General features: G+C 39.9%; 1 protein-coding gene across 1 annotated transcript in view; it reads left to right on the forward strand.

The window, feature by feature from the left end:
- The window catches only part of kctd16a (potassium channel tetramerization domain containing 16a), a 31,086-nt gene extending 25,986 nt beyond the window's left edge, over positions 1-5,100 (forward strand). The window contains exon 2 of the mRNA XM_067457999.1: positions 1,784-5,100. Coding sequence (XP_067314100.1) covers positions 1,784-2,217 — 434 coding nt within the window. The 3' untranslated portion in view covers positions 2,218-5,100. The remainder of the gene's footprint in view (positions 1-1,783) is intronic.
- The last annotated feature ends 16,242 nt before the right edge of the window (positions 5,101-21,342 follow it).

Below are 21,342 nucleotides of genomic sequence, written 5' to 3' on the forward strand. Positions count from 1 at the left end.
TATGTACACTATATAGTCAAAAGTATTGGGACACCCCTTCAAATAATTGAATTCAGGGTGTTCCAATCACTTCCATGGCTACATGTGTATACAATCAAGCATGCAATAAGTCCATTCATAAAATGTCCTCACTACTAAATATTCTATGATCAACTGTTAGTGGTATTATAACAAAGTGGAAGCAATTGGGAACAACTGCAACTCAACCACGAAGTGATAGGCCATGTAAAATAACAGAGCGGGGACAGCACATGCTGAGGTGCACAGTGCGCAGCTTTCACCAACTTTCTGCAGAATCAATAGCTACAGACCTCCAAACTTCATCTGGCCTTCAGATTAGCTCAATAACAGTGGATAGAGAGATTCATGTAATGGGTTACCATGGCCTAGCAGCTCATCCAAGCCTTACATCACCAAGTGCAAGCATCGGTTGCAGTGGTGTAAAGCACGCCGCCACTGGACTCTTGAGTAGAGTAGAGTAGAGTAGAGACGTGTTCTCTGGAGTGACCAAGTACGCTTCTCTGTCTGGCAATTCAATGGGGGAGTCAGAGTTTGGCGGTTACCAGGAGAACGGTACTTGCCTGACTGCTTTGTGCTAAGTGTAAAGTTTGGTGTAGGGGGGTTATTTTGTGGGTTTGTTTTTCAGGGGTTGGGCTTGGCCCCTTAGTTTCAGTGAAAGGAAATACATTTAATCTTAAAAGGAAATCTTAATACATTTTGGACAATTTTATGTTCCTAACTTTGTGGGAACAGTTTGGGATTGCCCCTTCCTGTTCCAACATGACTGCACACCAGGGCATAAAGTAGGGTCCATAAAGACACAGATGAGCGAGTTTGGTGTGGAGGAACTTGAGTCCTGACCTCAACCTGATAGAACACCTTTGGGATGAATTAGAGTGGAGACTGCGAGCCGCTACAGATTAAGGATGCCATTAAAGTTCATGTGTATGTAAAGGCAGAAGTCCCAAGGATAGGGAGGTGATGGTAGTACATAAATCGAGTTAGCCCTCCAACTTCTGATAGTTTTACTTATGCTGTGCAAATTGGCTATTAATATTACAGAAGTTCTGTGGTAAAATTACATAACTCCATCTACCCTTGTAAAATGAACCCCTTCCGAATAGGGCTATAGTCTGTTTTGATGCATGCACATCCATCAGTTAACAAAAGTGGTTGATGCACACTGTTATCTATTTGAGACAAGAACTCAGTCCTTTGTGGTTTTTAGCAAAGTTCTTTGTCCAAAACACAAAACAGATCAATACATATAGTTCAAATGGTGATTTAAATATGGATTTGTTATGTCATTGATAAGGTCAGCTTGATAAGGTCATTCTGTCCAATGCCAAGCCACTAGCTCACCCTCGTACATATTAATGCTTTTGCTTGAGGGTGAGTTTCATTTCTTTTAAGTAAATGGTGCATGTTATATGGGCTACTTAAATGGTGGCATGAGCATCGACTTCTAAAATGTGTAAAATGAGAAACATCTGTGCCATTAGAGGAGTATTTATAATATCTGTATTGGTTGAACTGCAGTAATATAAGGGGAAATGAAGAATATCTTTGTTCACCTCAGTTCTTCACCTTTGTTATCAGGTTTCACACGTCCTGATTCCTGAACGGACCGCTCTGCAATCTGATACCCACAAAAAAATGTCACTGACTTCCAAAATGACTTCCAGTTCGACTTCTGCTATCATTATCGTTTCGGCTGGTTATTTTTGTGTGCTCATATGGGCTCTGTTGACATCTGTGGGTTTTGTGGCTTTGTGTTTTTAAGGTGGCCCATCCGGATGGTCTTCTTCTCACTGCGACTGCTGCTGCAAGAGTCACAAGAGCGAGCGCGAGGGTGAGAGCGGCACTTCCTTCAACGAGCTCTCCACTTCCTGTTCTGAGACCCAGTCAGAAGCCAGCTCTCCCCAGGAAACGGTCATCGTGCGTCCGGTCGCCCGCCAGCCCAACATCCAGACTTTGGACCGTCCGGTGAAAAAGGGTCCGACCCCGATTCCCAGGAGAACTGATCTGCTGCGTGTGCGGGCCACGGGGCCACGTGAAGCCATGGCAGGGAAGAGGAAGCCGACCAAGGAGAAGCTGACCCCGGAGCAGGAGCTGGAGAAATGCATCCAGGACTTCCGACGGATTAAAATTCCAGCACGCTTTCCGGAGAGGAAGTACATGTGGCAGTCGGATCTCTTAAAAAAATATCAGCTCTGAAACGATTTCCTGCAGGCTCTCTGAGCCTATTACTGTGCACCACAACAGAGCTCTCAGAACATAAGATGACATCATAATTCTTCTTTGCTTAATTGGCTTGTCTGTGTAATCATGCAGCAAGATGCACAATTAACAATTCAGTGAACCTCAAGTGACTCCTAAAGGGACCAGTCCTGTTTTCGCTACCAAGCACAATGACATTAAACTCTAAACCAATTTCACAACGTCTAGACAAACCTCTCAAATAAAAAACAGATTGTATATACACACAAAATAATCACATGTTAATGCTCAGAGTCGGCGCACGGAGAGCACTTTTTTGTACGGCGTTCAAATGCACATCAGAGAACTCTAGGATTCGTATGTGAATGCGGTTTGCATCATCAGCTGACGGAGAGAATGAACTCAAATCTCCCCTTTATTTAAAGAGTTTAAAGGTGCGGTCACATCCGTTGCTTGACAAGCAAAATCCAGTCATTCCAGTAGGAATCTGTGCGATCTGGAGTTTTGCATCAGAGCGAAAAATGAATATCCTGCGCTGACCAACAGAAAGCTGCTTGGTTTGAAAGTGACTTCTGCTTAAAGTCCCAGTGAACCGGAAGTTGCAAATGATTTTATTTCAGTGCTGTGAAGTATTTTCCAAGTGAAAAGGAATACCGAACAGAGGGAAGGGTTTGACTTCAGCGCTCCTCCTCTCCATCTCTCGCTCATAGCAGACTAACGGCTGGAGGGGAGTGGTTAAGGATATTCAAACCCAAGCCGTCATCCGAAAGAGAACGCCATTCTAGACCGGAAGTAACTTTTCAGATTTTGATTAAAGTTTACCACGGCAAACAATAATTTTCTGTGTATTAACTTGCACGGATTAATTGTTCACCCTAAGACCGTTAATGTGTGCTGACAAAGTAAATAAGACTTCAGTATATACGTTATTGACCATGGACCTTTTTTTTTCCACACAAAATTTCGCTAATGTGATCACACCTTAAGACAGCACAAGTGAGTATGTTCTTGCGGTAGACAGATGACAGTGCATGTTATTTCACTCATATAGAGTAATGGCTCATATCAATGCATTTAATTTTGTGATGTGATCTACAATATTCACCAAACACCATTCACCACTCATCTAAACCCAGCTGAAATACACCAGGAGGAACGGGCTGAAATATTAGGCTGTTTGTCATTGTGAACATTTGTGCTGGGACTTTTGATTTCGCTTGTGGGTATATGAGGATTTTTGTTTTGTTTTGAATGTGCAATGAATCATTAAATGAACTGGGATTCAAAATACAATTTGTTCTTTTGAGTTGCTATCATCGAGACATAATGCAATGCGGTTCCACATTAGAGTAGGCACAGCATTTAAACAGGATCCTTGACAGACAAATCAGAGCTGCTTGTTTCTTGTATATGTATGCAAATCAGATAAAAGATGGGAAAAGGTAAATTGTTTCTTCGCGAATGTGGCGGATGACCTTAGCCTTCTCTCTGAATTTCACAGAATATGAGCTTTGCTGAATCTAATACTAAACCGCAGTCAAATCTCTTTGCAACACCCCATTCAGCTGTTTTCAGATGCGCAACGCTGTAATTCTGCATTATGCTGCCTGATATATTGGTTTTCTCTTTTTCTGTCACTGAAGGAAAATTGTTATGATATAATACATGCGCTACAAATACCATTTTTAGCCATGGGATTCTGCAGCGTTGCTTCATTTCATCTGCAACAGAAAAGCTTTGGGACAGCAGAAGCATGATAGACCAGGAGAAGTGTATCACAAATTTGCTAGAAAGCATCTTACGAAGGTGACACTAAAGTGTTTAAAATGTAACATCATTCATTGCATAACTCCTGGGAAGCCTGGAGGTTAAAATGTGTGAGATTTCCAGCCACACATTTTTTGTGCTGTGCTATTGTCACATTATGATAATTACCTGACTGTATTTTTTTCATCCACAGCACTAAAAATCTATTTTTTCCACAAATATATGTTAGTGCGAGATTCCGGGTAGGCTAGCGTGTAGTTTTGTTCCGAGCAAAACATCAAAACCCAACATGCATACTAATGATACAACTTCAAGACTCATTTAATTGATTTTGCAGTTGAAATATTTCAATCAGCATCAAAGGCATTAGTCATCTTCATTCTCTTTTGATCTCGCTTCAGTCTTGTCTACTTGTGCCCCATGTTCAAAAGCCAAAATTCCTTGTGTCCATAATATACTCCCAAACAGATCAATGAAAGGGCATGGGAAGGATCCGAAATTTGGCCCTGTGCACTGACACACTGCTCTCTGAGAATCAGTAGCAGAACCTTCAGTGTGAGTAACATCACCATGTCAGACAAGAGGAAGAGCAGATGACCAGCGGCTACTGACTCAAAACTTGGGGTATTTCATCAAACTGTTCTTAGAAAGTACGGTTGAGAGTAAAGACATTGCGCTATCATTGAATTAGTATCAAAATATGTGTGTGTATATATATATTAGGGCCGGGACTTTAATGCGTTAATTAAGATTAATTAATTACGGGACTTTAACGCATTAATTAAGATTAATTACGCAAAAAATAAATAACAATTTTAACCACACTTATTTTTGCATCGCGAAACATTTTTCAATGAATGAGTTTCGACGGACAGATTATACTGGAACACCAACTAGCGTTCACGAGTCACGCATAGGAGTCACGACGGTCAAGACAACAACAAACCATAGTGAACATTTACGAAGAAGCTGGTGAGACCTCTATGGGTGAGACCGCTTTGCTTGGCCCCGTGGATAGGAAATTTTGTTTTAAAAAAACGAAAGGATGCAAGCGTGGACAAGAGCATGGTTGTGTGCAAGCTATACAACAAGGAATTTGCGTATCACCGCAGCACATCGAGCCTCAAATATCACAAATATTATTATACACTTAATGGCAAACATTGCACTGGACTGCTGGACTGAAATAAATAAACAATATTTGTTGATTAAGCTTATGTATTCAGTCATTATTCAATGGTATACTAAAAATACATGTGAAAAATTACTTCTCACTGTTCTCAGGTCAAATATTTATATGCAATTAAAATGCGATTAATTTCGATTAATTAATTACAAAGCCTCTAATTAATTAGATTTTTTTTTAATCGAGTCCCGGCCCTAATATATATATATATATATATATATATATATATATATATATATATATATATATATATATATATATATATATATATATATATATATATATATACTGTATATGCAACTGTCCTGATTATGGGTTAAATGAGAAGTAATACCTTATGCTTTTACCAAAGTATGCCTTTATTTTCATATTAAACTTCACAATAAACATTTATCACTCAGTTTAGGTCTTTCAAATATGACAAATTATACTAGTTACATTTTTAATTAATACTAAGCCTATATATATATCCTAACAGTGCTACTGGCACTGTTTTTCTCCACTCTAACATCCTCCTTAGACAGTTTTTGCTATTCTAGACTATACTGGTGGGAATAGGATCAAGTGGACAGGTAGTAGGGTGATTGGAAAGGATGAGTTTAGAAATATCTGCCTCGGAGAGTGGAGAGAAAGATGGAAGCGTGTTCATGTTAGTTGTTGAGATGTGCGTGTCAGTTTGTGGTGAGGAGAACTGGTTGCTGATGAGAGCTGTTTTGTTTGTGAAAAATTATGCAAAGTCATCAGCTGTAAGAGTTGATGAAGGAGGGGGAGGAGGAGGACAAAGGAGAGAGGAGTATGTTTTAAAGAGTTTGCGAGAGTCAGAGCATTTGTTGATTTTGTTGTGGTAGTATGTTGTTTTAGCAGTGGTGACATTTGTAGAGAAAGAAGAGAGAAGAGACTGATACAAGGTAAGGTCAGTATAGTTTTTAGATTTCTGCCATTTCCTCTCTGCCGCCCTGAGTCCAGAGCGATGTTCACGGAGAACATCAGACAGCCAGGGGGCAGATGGGGTGGGGCGGGCTGGTCTGAATGAAAGAGGGCAAAAACTGTCTAAGGAGGATGTTAGAGTGGAGCAAAGAGTGTCGGTAGCACTGTTAGTGTCCAGTGCTGAGAACTGAGCAGGTGGAGGGAGTGAAGATGAAACCAAAGTGGATAGGCGAGAGGGAGAGAGTGAGCGTAGATTACGCCGAAAGGTAATCTGTGTAGGAGTGCGTGTTGTATCAGGAGTCAGTATGAGGTTAAGAGTGATGAGAAAGTGGTCAGAGGTGTGTAATGGAGTAACTAAAGTGTTGTCCGTGGAGCAGTTGCGTGTGTATACAAGGTCTAATTGGTTACCTGATCTGTGAGTAGCCGTAGTAGATACTAACTTAAGGTGAAATGAAGTCAGTAGAGTGCTGAAGTCTGTGGCTAGGTGTTTATCAAGATGGATGTTAAAGTCACCAAGAAGAATCAGTGGAGTGCCATCCTCAGGGAAGCCTCCGTCCTTCTTGGCCACGAAGAAGAAGCTCGAAGCGGCAGGGGATGTGGATGGTCTAATAAACCCTTGATCTAGCGCTTCATGCACGTACTCCTCCCTGGCCTGCTGCTCCGGATAGTGGGTAGTGGGTATATGCGGCCCTTGGGTAAGGCGGCCCCAGGCAGGAGGTCAATGGTGCAGTACCATGGCCGATGAGGTGGTAGTTTGGTGGCCAACCGCTCACTGAAGACATCGTGGAACGCCCGGTAAGCAGGAGGGATGGTCACGTTGATCTGGATGTCAGGACTTTCCACTGACGTAGACTGCACTGGAAGCTGTTGGTATACTGAAGAGGATTTGGGTTTGAACTTGACTGGACGATGGGTACAGTGTTGAAAACAATTCTCACCCCATTGAAGGATTTCCCCGGAGGACCAGTGGATGTGGGGTTGGTGCAGATTTAACCACGGGCGTCCCAGGATGATGTCTGCGGTTGACTCCTCCAGCACCATGAACGTGATGGTTTCCACATGCAGATGACCGACACGCTAGTGACAGATGTTGGTGTGGGGGAGAAATGGCGGACATGACCTCGGCCCAGCGGTTTTCCCTGTATGGTGGTTATCCTGAGGTTGACTGGGCAACGTTGGCGATGAGAATTTAGTTTCTGGAGGTTTTGTTGACTGATGAAGTTCCCTGCTTCCCAGAAGGGCCAGGACACAGGCAACACAGAATGATATCTTGACACGGAGAAACGTTAACTGAATGATGACTGAACTTTCCTTTACAGATGGTGGGGACAAAGATGAAGAGGAACCCTTCTGAGCTGTATTCCCTTAACTCTTGCCAGGCCAATCACATCGTGTATAGAGTCGGTGGGCGGGGCCATAATGACGACGGCCGAGTTGCGTTTGCGTGCTTCTAGTAAACACAGAAACTGGCGGGTGGTCTTTCGAATCAGCTCTGACCGCGACTCTGGAAGACTTGGAGTTAAGCTTTTCTCTGAGAAAAGAACAAAGAGCGGCACTGAAGTCATTCTTAAAAAGGGAAGATGTGTTCAGAGTTTAGCCGACCGGATACGGTGAATGTTTAATCTATCAACAAGCTCTGTTTCACCTTCGTTGCTCTGGTTGGTGTAGCGCTATCCTATCCCGTACAGAGGGAGTTTGAAAGACAACCGTTTATCCCGCCCCTCAGATTGAACCCTGTCAATGGTGAGTTTCCAGACCAAACATCTTGATGTGGGTCTGGCTTGTCAGGCTAACATTACCCATGATTCTGCAAAGAAATTTTCACTGAGCAGAGAATAGAAATAAGTGCTACGGCCAAAAGTATACTCGCCCACCCAACTAGGCCGTGGGCCAGACCCCAAAATTGTGATTTTCACTCCACAATTACGTTACATAGCCAATACATAAAGAAATATATTTTGTTAGTTGTTACGTTACCCATGTCGGCAGTTTGCACTAACACACCCACATCAGCGATTTCAATATATGACTTATCCTCTACGAAAAAACCATAAACATTACAGATAACATCTGAAGTAACTATTAATTTACATACATATATTGTGAAAGTAATCCTGGGAGACTGATATGCTGCAAAGCGGGTGATTTTAGGTCAATGTTTTGGCTGTAAGTCAATGATGCCCTCTGTTGGTAGAGAATATTAAGATGGCCGCTTGAACACTTCCGGAGGCTTCACCGCCTGGTAGCAGTTTAAAACGCGATGAGCAGCCCAGTCATTATATAGATCAGCGTTTCATACCCCTAAACATGACGTGGAACAAAGTGGACAATGATTGGTTGTGTTACATGTCAATCAAACCTCCGCTTGTGTGGTCCTTGACCAATGAAAGCTGTGAAAGAGTCCAGACCTCCTGGCATCAATCTGAAGGTCTGGCCCTGTGAGACTATGACCCTCTGTCTGAAATGATTCGTTTTTAAATAGCGGCTCCTTAGTTGTCAGTAAATGCCCACTGTTATGATTGGCTAAAGTCATTGCACAGGTTAAAAAAAATCAGTGATTATAATTGGCTCTATTTGCTTTTGACGTGATGTAATGCTCACATTCAGTGTAAGCAAATCTGTTAAGCGACTGAATGCCAATGTCAAAAAATATAGGTACATTTATTTCTCATGTGATTACCCCTTTAAATATTTGTACACAGATGCACATTTTGCAATGAATTGTTGCTAAATATATATATAATCTTAAAAATCTGTAGATTTATATTTATAATATTTAATTAAACTGTTATTCATATCCACATACCGTTTGGGGTCACTGCAGTATAATAGTACTAATCATTCAACAAAATAATCTCCACTATATACCAAAAGTGGCCCAAAAGTCTCTAAAAAGTACATTCTCACATACTCTATAGCACTAATGTTTTTTCATCATCTTAACGGCATGCTGTCTAGAATGATGCATTACAGCACGTCAGGTTCTATTCTAGCATGTAAAAGTGTGTTATGTAATATATTTATTTTAGCTGCAGCATCTCAGTATGAAGCACAGAAGATTCTGCCTCGTAGCAACACTTCTAGAGTCACAGCATAAATGATATGGTTTAGCACAAATTTGAGGGCTTATGGGCGCTATCGAGATTCATGGTTCTGCCGATTTCTTCATCATCACTCCTTCAGGTCTCTATTGAAACACTGTGCTTTTTGCTTACAGTAGTCCTTCATTTAATGAATAAAATACTCTTTTTAAATGGTTAATTGTAGACTTCTGCGCTTAAAGGTTTATTTCCTTATTTTCCTAAAACTGTTTTTAATGCCTGTGAACTTTTATGTGTCTGTTGGAATATATGTTGGAATTTTTTTATTCAAAAACATAATTTAGGTGTTCCAACTGATTTCTCTTTTTTTCACTTGGGTCCTCAAAACACAATGGCTGTTTACAAAATCTTGAAAATGCACATACTATATATATAACACTATTTCCAAATAACATATTTTGTGTATCCTGGAACAACATTAATTTATATCCATTTTCCTAAACCTAACCCTACCTATATATAACTTACAGTGCATCTGGAAAGTATTCACAGCGTGTACCCCATAATGACAATGTGAAAGAAGTTTGTTTGAAAATTTTGCAAATATATATATAGTATATAAGTGCATAAGTATTCCCAGCCATGACACTCAAAATTGAGTTTAGGTGCATCCAGTTTCCAATGATCATCCTTGAGATGTTTCTACTTGACTGGAGTCCACCTGAGGTATATTAATTTGATTTGGACATGATTTGGAAAGGCACACACCTGTCTATATAAGGTCCATCAGTAAACAGTGCATGTCAGAGCACAGACCAAGCCATGAAGTCCAAGGAATTGTCTGTAGACCTCTGAGACAGGATTGTATCGTAGCACAGATCTGGGGAAGGGTACCGAAAAATGTCTGCAGCATTGAAGTTCCCAATGGGCGCAGTGGCCTCTATCATCCATAAATGAAAGAAGTTTGGAACCACCAGGGGCCTTATTTATCCACGTTGTGTAGTACGCACAGTTCTGTGTGTAGTGAGTGCGTAAGAACCAACCTGTCCTTCAAAAAAATACGACTCTATAGGTCATTTTTCAAGCACCTTATTACGACTTATATTTACGTTTTAAAGTCATGCGCCCTCTGCCGTAAAAATAATGACAGTGTCGCATTACGTCTGACGTCATGAGACAGGATTGTTGTGTAGCATAGATCTGTACTTTTCTTAGTTTTTTCTCACCCATTTAGCACTAAGTGCCATATATCATTTTAAACAGGAGAACCTGATGTTTCCATCTAGCTCATTTGAATATTAATTTTACATTTATTTAGTCCAACAATGCATTAAATTAATACAATTAAAAAAAAACGACAGTAAAAATGTGGTGTTTTTACTGTGAGCTCAAACATAACTTCATGAAGTTTGGATTTTTTCCTTTAGAAAGTTAGAGTTGGTTGTTTTAGACTTCCAGTTGAAATTGTGTCAACATGTAACAATCCCTCAGCAAGTTAAGTCCATTTATTATAATATTATTCTAGGCGTTTTTGAGTGAAAATTGTATATTTTATTTACTGACAATGCAGATGTCCAAAAAAGTTCAGGCCAATACCATCCCCAGTGAAGCATGGTGGTGGCAGCATCATGCTGTGGGGGTGTTTTTCAGCGGCCAACCATTTGGGACGCTAGTCAGGATCGAGGGAACGATGAATGCAGCAATGTGCAGAGACATCCTTGATGAAAACCTGCTCTAGAGTGCTCTGGACCTCAGACTGGGGCGAAGGTTCATCTTCCAACAGGACATCGACCCCTAAGCACACAACCAAGATAACAAAGGAGTGGCTACGGGACAATTCTGTGAATGTCCTTGAGTGGCCCAGTCAGAGCCTAGACTTAAACCCAATTTAACACCTCTGGAGAGATCTGAAAATGGCTGTGCTCCGACGCTCCCCAATGGGAGAAACTGCCCAAAATAGGCGTGCCAAGCTTGTAGTATCATATTCAAAAAGACTTGAGGCTGTAATTGGTACCAAAGGTGCTTCAACAAAGTATTGAGCAAAGGATATGAATACTTATGCACTTAAGTGATTTTTTTTAATTAAATGTTTTATACATTTGCAAAGATTTTACACTTTAACTACATAGAATTTTTTGGGTATTGTTTATAGAATTCTGAGGTAAAATAATGATTTGAATCCATTTTGGAATAAGGCTGTAACAAAACAAAATGTGAAAATGTACATCATTGCTTTTTGTCTATGTGTCAGTAAATCAGTGACTAAACAGTCAACTTCACATTGTTTCTCTTAGTGGGATAAAAACGATCTGTAATTTTAATTTTGTGATTAAATTATATATAGAAAATGATCAAAGAATGCTCCCTTTACATTTGCTGCAGCTGTCAATCAAAAAGCGAGTTCATCGTGACTGAGTTCTGGACTCTCAAAACTCCTGTAATATTCAAGGAATATTATATTCGTTCATATCATTCATATGAATAGTTCAATTCATATTATATGTTAGTGTGCAGAAAAACTTTCATTGCACAATCTAAATGTAATGCCATATATCTAAATATAATACTACAAGGATCAACTCTTTTCACGATTAGTTAACCTTGACAGCTGTAATAGTAAAAAGCGCTATTTCATATGCAAAGATGTCAGCCTTTCACAGCAGTGGGGTTTACACCGAAGTATTACAACAAATGTTTATTCCAAACCTGTATGACTTTCTTCTTCTACACAAAATAAACTATTTTTAAGAATGTTGGGAAATCATTGCGTCTGGGTCCTACCAAAGTTCCCCTCATCAACCTTACTTCTTGGGAATCTACCTTGCAACAGTCACCTTTAGACTGTATTGTGAAAGGCTCTAGTCTAAACAAATAAATTGAATTGACCGACTGGCCAGTGAAGCAGAAAGGCTGCTGCTTTCGATTTCAGACACAAGCAAAATGTCCTTCCATCAGCCACACAGTGTAGAAAGAAAGAGTGCGGCCCATTGTTCAATCCTGAGAGAGCTTCAACACTCTTCATGTGGTTTCTATTTTCTCTTTGCTCAGCAGTGCAGCCCCTGACTCTTATCCGCGACTCTCAGTGTCCTCCCCAGAGACCCGCCCTCAGCAGAGCCGGGCGCCAGCACTGCAGGTGAGCGGCTCTTAATGAGAGAGGTGCCTTTGGCTCCTGCAAAAGTGTCATGGGGGAAGGGATGCAGGCCTTGAAAAATCCAGACGCTCATCTGTGTTTGCCCTCTCTTGGCTCAAACTGTAGATTAATGCTGAGAGAGACAGTTAGATGGCAAGATAGAGCACGAATACCTATAAACAGCCTAGTCTGGAGTCAACGAGCAGTGCCGCCTTCGACAGCATCACAGTTGGCTGGTGACTGCTTGCGAACCGGTTCTCATTCATGCTGTTACCGTGCTTGGCAAGAGGAAGAGAGATTTACTGCAGACGCTTGTCATTTCCCCCCTCATTACCTAATCTTCTCTCAAGGACTGCCTCCGAATTTACAAAAAAAGTCAATTAAGCTATTCTGACCAGCAATCCCAGTGGTTATTAATCATTTCCCAGGGTTACTAATCAGCCCTGCCACAGGGCAGTACAAATGGGGCTTGTTTTCAGCTCTAAGGTACAAGCTACAGTGAAATTTATGGTGCAACGTAAAGAGAATTGCAAAGACAAATGAAATATGTTGATGCGCTGAAACAACACACCATATGTCTGGATGTGACCTGGACTCCCTCTGGCCTTGTAATACAAACATATTTGCATGTGTGAGAAGTGGGAAATGCTTCATGACTAAAATACCAAGTTAGTTCTCCTAATAATTACCAAAAGTCATGGCTAGTTACCAAAAAATATTTTCGGGGAAATGTGCTCTGGCCAAATCAAACCACCAAACACAGTACTTGTTTCCAGTGTTGGCGGCAACGCATTACAAGTAACTTGAGTTCTGAAATACTCAGATTACTTTTTTAAGTTACAAGTAAAGTAACGCATCACTTTTAAAAGTTACAACAAAATATCTGAGTTACTTTTTTCAATATTTAACGCAAGTTACTTTGTTCTCCCATTTACTGACTGACGGCTCTCCTGTCCTCATGTTGAGAAAACCCGTAGGTGCAGTGAGTATAAACGTGATGGCTTATTGTAGTTCTAGACTAAATGTGAGCACACGTTAACTAATCCCATTCAGTATTCCTCAAAATGGATAAAATAAATCAAATGCAAACCTAATAACTAAATGATAAATAATATTAAGTGAAGTTCACAACATAATTTCGGGAGGAGTGAACCCATCTAATCTTTCAATCAACCGCAAAGCATATAAGCAGCCTCCTACCTCTTTCAGGCATCAGTTGTTCTTGCTCCTTTCACCTCCCCAACTCCACCTACTTACATTCATGTTTACCTTTCTCTTCTTCCTTAGCCTGGATGCCAGCCGAATTTAGCCCCGCCCACAACATTTTTAGGTCGGGCAATTTGGTCTGGCATTGCTCCATAGAGGAGTAATTATCTCCGAACAGAAACTGTTCGGACCAATGAAATCATCAGGGCGGGCTTTAGACGATGACAGACAGATGATAAACAGGAACGTAATCATGCACATCATCAAAGGAGCTTGGATTATATTTACTCGAATCCTAAATGGAGAGCTTGTTTGTATATACATTCACCTTCATAATTTCTCTCAAAGATGATGATCATGTTGGGTAAGTACTCTGTGTATCAATAAATTATTTTATTTTTTTACAACACCGGCAAAGATCGTTTATTCCAGCGCGTGTGCAGACAGGGTTGCCAAGTTTTTACAACAAAATCCGCAAACTACTAGCCCTAAACTTCTCGGGGGGTTCTCAGGGGGAAAAATGGTGTTTGGGGGGTAAAATGTGTGTTATTTTGGCAAGGTTGCCAGCTAAAATTCGCACTCATGGGTCTATATATCACATAATAGTTGCTTCAACCCTTGGACATAGAAAACAACCGCGGAAAAAAACCCGGACTTGGCAACACAGTATCTGTTGACATTTGACAATGCGTCGTTGCTCTGATTGTTTGCTCCATTAGGCTGTGATTATGGGGCGTGTTTCAACCGAACCAGGAAAGACATCAATTGGATAGAGCTACAAAGGTCTATCCAATTGATGTCTTTCCTGGTTCGGTTGAAACACGCCCCATAATCACAGCCCAATGGAGCAGTTTCAGACTCATATTCTGACTAGAATTGAGTATGACCACGTCAGGCTACTTCTTCCTAGCATGTAGTCCCAATAAATCCAAGCTCGAGTTGAAGCAGCGCCCTCGAGCCCCTCCACCGCGGACAGCAAGCCAAATATTTTTAAGCCTTATCAGCTAAAGAGTATATGGGTAAACGAACTCGTGAAATATATTTAATATCACTTTATTGACCAGTGCACTTGCTGCTGATCTTCGATGATTTAGTTTAGCCAAAATGTGCTTTGGTTTTTACTGATGAAGTAAGAGTAAACTGTTTTCTCCTGCGTCCTATTCTTGCATCATCCAGAATAGCAGCGCACCGAGAAGGTTCGTTTGAGCTGTGCCCTCTACTGTACACGTGAGGAATTGCATTTCCTTCAGCCTGAGGATTGTTGTTTCAGTTTTGGTATGAAAGAGTCTTTGTATTTGGCCAAAAATAATACTTTTTTATTATAAAAAACCCAGTCCAGCTTAGGTGAGAAAAATGTATGCAAAAGTAACGTAACGCATTACTTTACTTAAAAGTAACATAATTAGTTTATTTTTTTAAAGAAGTAACTCAATATTGCAATGCATGTTCCTCACGACTTCTTGTTTCTAAATTATATGTGTAATTTTTTTATTTTTTTTTACATCATGTGAGTTATGCTTGCTTGTGCAATCTCACCATGATACAAGTTTGCTTACCAATGTTCTGCAGTGGCTAAAGTGTTCATAGTGGTTTCCATTTCCTGGGATGTTTTACAAAGGCATCAAAAAGCCTTGTTTGAAAATATTGAATTTTTGTTTTGTTTTAGTTTAAGTACTTCATCATCATATTTATTTAATCAACTTTGTTATATCAGGATTGATGAACACTTTATTTCCCAGAATGCATTAACTAGGTTTAATTTCTTTGAATTGGTATTAGGAAAAATGTTATTCCTACAACTCTTATTTCAATGTGTAAGTTATTTTAGATTCTGTTCTGTTTTTGGCAATGTTCCATTGTGCTTTAAGCTGGGTGCACACTGTGCGATTTTGGCCACGATTTGGCCGTCTGAGACAAATTTAGCAAATCCTAAAAGATTCCTCTGATCCTAGGCTAAAATCTGACGTCTTTGGTCGTTAGTTTGACATGTTCACCGGCCGCCGATTAATGAGCGCTGCAATCAAATTTTACCTCAGACGAAATTCTGTCAGTGTCAGAAGATTTGGCACACAATCCTGCAGTGTGACTTCTCCTACGACAACCATCAAATATCTCGGTTTTTCAAGACAAACTATGACCAAAACGAGAGCTAGTGATTTCTTTGTAGCCAGCATTTCAGTCCCGCGTGTAATGCAGCTCACTGTTACCGAACGCGTCATTCATTGATGATATAAAACTCCGGGTGAGTTTTCTTGTGCGCGTCCGTTTTTAGCGCGCCTTCACTATCGTGCAGTCTGACATTAATGCCAACTGAGATCTTACAGTGTGACATGGCGATCATGTTCGTACAGTCTGACAAGGGACATTCGCAAAGGATTTTGAAAAATCACACAGTGTGCAGGACCCATTAGTTCAGTGCCTGTGTGACCCAGTTTCCTAATGTGTGCCAGTTTGTTCCTTTGATTGATTATTCTATTCACCTGTTGCCCAATTAATTAGCTCCTTTGTTCCTCTGTGTATTTAAAAGGTTAGTTCACCCACAAATGTGTATGGTTTTCTTCTTTTAGAGTTAGATTATATAAAAACTCTTCCATGCTTTATAATGGGAGTGAATTTATTTATTTCGAAGCCCAAAAAGCACATCCATACACCATAAAAGTACGCCACACAGCTCCAAGGGGTTAATAAAGGCCTTCTGAAGCGAAGTGATGCGTTTTTGTAAGAAAAAAAAAAAAACATATTTATAACTTTATAAACTGTGATCACTGGCTTACAGTAATAGCTGTATGTGAGTCTAGTCCTGGCTATTTTCTAAGGCTACGTATATACTATCAGTCCAAATCCAATTTTTGTGTATATATCCGATTGAAATCTGATCAGATTTAGCAAGTCTAAACAGCCAAAAATCACATGAAATGCGATTTTTACAAATCCATTAAAGCTACATATGTAGTTTGAAATTCTATCCAGCACAGAATTAAACTGCTCATACCAGCCCTCATACGGATCTGCGGCAGCACAATGTCATGTTGAAAAATAAGACAACGTTTGCATTGCAAACCCCTCTATGTTGCGGTTGTTGTTGCCTTGTCTTATGCCTACCAATGCAAAGCCATTGCCATAGAAACCAATGCAGATATTCCTGAAAACTAAAGAGCTGCATGGACACACAAATCGAATCTGAACAATTGTGATACACAGTGGTCATCAATCATTTTAGATCAGATTCAAATTGTCAGAAGTCACTCTTCCATTGGAACTTGACCGTTACCGGAAGCCGGTTATTATACACTGTCATAAAAAAGGTACATTGCTGTCACTGTGGTGGTACCCTAAGGTACAAAACCGAAAAGGTACTAATATGTACCTTTAAGGTTCTACTATGTACCTTTAAGGTACTAATTTGCACTATTAAAGTACTGATAAGTACCTTTTAAGGTACTAATATGTACCATTTAGGGGTGTACCTACACAAAGATTTTGTACCTTAGGATACCGCCCCAGTGCCAGCACTGTACCTTTTTTTCTGAGGGTGTAGTTTATAAATTTCATTTTCGGTGAACTAACCCTTTCAAGTCAGTTTCTTCGGTTCTTTTTTCGGTGTCATCAGTGTTAAGAGGTTGTTTTTCATGCTTTCTGCTGGATTAAAGACCTGAAATTTCCTGGTATTCTCCTTTGTCATGCGCTTCCTTGAAAGTGCCTACCACGGCATTATGACTCGGGTATATTTTCAATACAATGTGATGATTTTTCCCTGACCTGTTTTATGATCCGCATGTTGTCACCCTCAAAAGTAATGAATTATCCTTAATATCTTCAGTACAAAGTTTTAAATACTTTGTTAAAATCCCTGTGACTAGAAATAGTGTTTCTTGCCTCAGCAAAATCCACCAATTTACTCTAAAGCGATTTGTATCTTGGAGACAGAGAGCTCTGATAACTAAAAACTAAAGTTACGGTGTGACTCCCTATATTTTTCTATGTGAAGTTTGACTGAGGGTTAATATTTATCCTTGAAGCAGTGCAGTCACAGAGAAGCTCTCATCAGGACCAGCCCATGTGTGACACATTCATCAGTTTGCTGCTGAAAGAATGATTTCATGGACAGAGGTGAGGGTTATCGGCACAGTCATCTTCGCCTGGGAATTGAATTTTAGAAATATACCAATTTTGATCCGTTTTATCCACGCTGTTGGTTGACGATCTATATGAGGGAGACAGATGTGTGTAGCATATGGTTTTCACTCATAAATAACATAATCTATTCATGCATCATTGGTTCTCATTTGCTTAACTAGACGTAGTGTCATCACCTTGTCATTTTGAACCATGAGTGTGGGCATCAAATGAAGAAGCTGCCACAGTGACTCATAAACTGTGTTGGCTGCATCACGACAAGGCCCACCTTTGAACATTAAAAGATGAGTCTGAGATTGATGCGTCAGTCTTATGGGCCAGCTATATCAGTCACTCTGCATTCTTTTCATTTAAGGGAACATTTTGCATTCAAAAGTTAAGCTTTTATGCTATCATTTAACTAACAGTATTTACCACTCATCCCTCAGGACTGGAAGTCTAAGGTGCAAGGCACTTTAAAATTAAAAATGTTAATTCGTTAGCACAAAAATATTGTAATCTAAATGGTCCTTTTAGTTTTGGTTATGCTATGCTTAGAAAGAGCAACAGTATTCCTTTTAATCTCAATGGCATCTTGGCTGGTTCATGCTGTGATGGTGAAGACGTGGATCCAAGTGCAGAGTTTATTGGCAGGGACAAACCGCAAATGGGTACACAACCAAAGAAGAAAACAATCAAACATGCAATCAAATCCAAAAGGATTAAAGACAAAGTCAGCAGGGTAATAGACTGGGAAATCCACAGGTAAATGAAATGGGCAGGGTCAAGGATGCCGCTATACTCATTCCTCCGGCCCATACCCTTTCCTGTTAACTAGGCAGAACATATGTCGACCCCTTCAGCGACAGTCCTGGAGGGAATGGAAACTGTAGGCGGTATGGTCGTCTAATTTGAGTTGGGTGAGGAGCAGGATCCACAAATTTCAGCAATGAAATATGGAAAGTAAGAGAGATGTGGTAGATAGAACGGAGCATAAGCTTGTGTTTCATTTGACTAAGGATTTTGAATGGGCCAACATGGAGTTAAGATTCTTGCACAGGAGAAGGAGCCAGAGGTTGCAGGTGCAGACCATTGACCGTTAAAAAAAAAAACCGTATAACGTAATTCTCTTCCACACACAGAAAAATAGGGGTGTCAACAGCTTGTCACTGGGGCAGTACCCTTAAAAGAACAATGTTGTACCATTTTTACCACAAAAAGGTTCATAGTAGTACCTTAAGGTATGCATTTGTACTCAAAGGCACTAATATGCACCTTTTAGGCGTAAAATAGGTACAAAGATGTCTTTTTAAGGGTACTGCCCCAGCGACAAGCTAAAGGTACAATTTTGACACCCTGTTTTTCAAATGAAGCCGCCGGAGGTTCGAATATGGCGCTGACATCTTGTGCAGATTTGGGACAGAGTCTGCGCAGTAGAGAGCAGAAAGCAGAGCCGTGATAACAAAAGCCCGTCCACACTCTCGCAGATTCAGAACAATTCATTAAGCCGGTGGGAAATAAACAGTTATGGAAATGTAGAAATTGAAGCTTAAGCTCCAAAAAGTCAGTGGGTGCCTCAGTGAAAACTTTACTCAGAGAAGCCGTCAATCTCAGCTGTCAATCCTGACGTCAGCCTAAATGAACAAAACTTATTAAAAAATGTACTCTTTGAACAAAATCAGTGATAAAAACTACCTAAAAGGACAGAAACCAACTTTGTGAAACAATTATATGAAGTGTAATTTGACTGTTTTTAGTTTGTCTCACGTCCATTAGAATACACGGAGAGGTGGGGGCTATGACTATACTGGGACCGGCCACCTGGGGGGGATCGAGACGATTTGGTTTCAGTTTTTAACATGAGGCTAGGCTAACAATAGGCTTGGTCCAGACCCTTTGCCCTGGCAGGAGAGTGGGGAAGGGATGCCATTACAGAGTTGCAGACCTTGTTGCTCTAGCACATTCGGTGGTCCACAGACAGGAGGTCCGAGGGGTCTCCAGACCAGAGGAAGAGAGGAGGTTGAATGTCCCAGAGGTCCCAGATTGCACTTGCAAGCGGGTCATACCAGTAGAGGGTTTTGCGGTGAGAATTTTTAGAGTACTCTGCCTAGGGTAGATAACAACTCTTGCTTTGATTTCGACTGCAGGGAAGCAGGAATGGTTGAGACACTCCGTCTATTGAAATGATCTGAAGTAAGGTTCACGTTGATGTTGAAAAGTTTGCAGAAACTCTTCCAGACACAAGAGCTGGACTGGGGCCCTGAATCAACGTCCACGGGGAGTCCAAAGAAGCGGAACACACAAGCAGATTTGGGCACAGATGGAACAGCTTTGATGAAAGAGGTGATATCTGAGGCTACAGAACCAATTCTGGATAGTACTGATGTTCTGAACTTATAGGAAATCATCAAGCATTAGTAAATAGTCAATTTACCATTTATAAAGCATTAATAGACATAAGTTAATAAATACAGCTATAAATGTTTTACTCTTGATTTATAAGCATATTTATAATGTGTTTAATAATTGTATTTTCATGCTTTATTAATGATTAGTTATATTTCTAAATTAAGTATTACATTATTTACAAAGCAGTTATTTAGGAGTTGTCAATGGTTCATAAGATCAATTAGAAAGTGTAAGTAAATGATTAATAAAATGTACATTTATACATATTATTTAGATATATTAAAATACTTAATTCCTTTTTTAAATTCCTTTAATTCGTGATTAATAGTTGTAAAACATTTAGTAGTTGTCAGTTAACTATTTTTGTGAGCTCATCTAAAGTGAGGACTATGCCTCGTAAAGGAGATTTGGTAACACTTTAGTTTGGGGAACACATATTCACTATTAACTATGACTTTTGCCTCAATAAACTCTTAATTTACTGCTTATTAATAGTTAGTTAGGTAGTTTTTGTAGCATTTAAGTTTAGGTATTGGGTAGTAGAATGAGGACGTAAAATAAGGTAATGAAGAATAAGGTATTAATATGTGCTTTATAAGTTCTAATAAACAGCCAGTAATATGCATGCTAATAAGCAACTAGTTAATAGTTAATAGTTAATAATTGAACCTTTAAATAAAGTGTTACCAGAGATTTAAAGGCTCTTCAAAACAGAAAAAGGAAACAAACACAACACAAAATGGGTTGCACTTTATTTTAATGGTCCCCTAGACATTCTGTTGACTTCCATTCACTGTAAATACTTTTTTTTTTTTTTTTTTTTGGACAATCATGATTGTCTTTGTTAACTGACAGCACATCACAGATGCTCCCCATAGAGCTTAACTTCTAATTATGAACTTAAATCAATTTGCCTCAGGTTTATTAGTTGAGTCTGCTATCAGTCTGCTATTGTTTTCACTCTCCAAAAGTGTGATCATAATTGCTACTCTTAAACTTTTCTTCTTGCAGTGCACTATTAAATTAACTAATTTATCACAATATGTGTGTGTGTGTTCTCTTATACATATATGCTAAAAGGTTTTCAAATGAGCCCATGCCTTTCCCCAGTGGTATGCGTTTGACTAACACTCCTTTGGATGAGCAGATCAGATCACTATGCTAGCAATTCCCCTGCTGTGATTAAAGATGCACGCTAGGATTATAGCTAAAGGTGAAAATGCTTTTTAAAGCAAAGCTAATTAGTTTGGAGAATTTCCCTGATTTTACCATTTCAGTATGTGTGTAGATAAACGTTGGGCTTGGAGGTAAATTCTCCCATGCTTTTTAAACATTGCCTG

This window comes from Pseudorasbora parva, chromosome 11, assembly GCF_024679245.1.
Source record: "Pseudorasbora parva isolate DD20220531a chromosome 11, ASM2467924v1, whole genome shotgun sequence".
Classification (NCBI taxonomy): domain Eukaryota; kingdom Metazoa; phylum Chordata; class Actinopteri; order Cypriniformes; family Gobionidae; genus Pseudorasbora; species Pseudorasbora parva.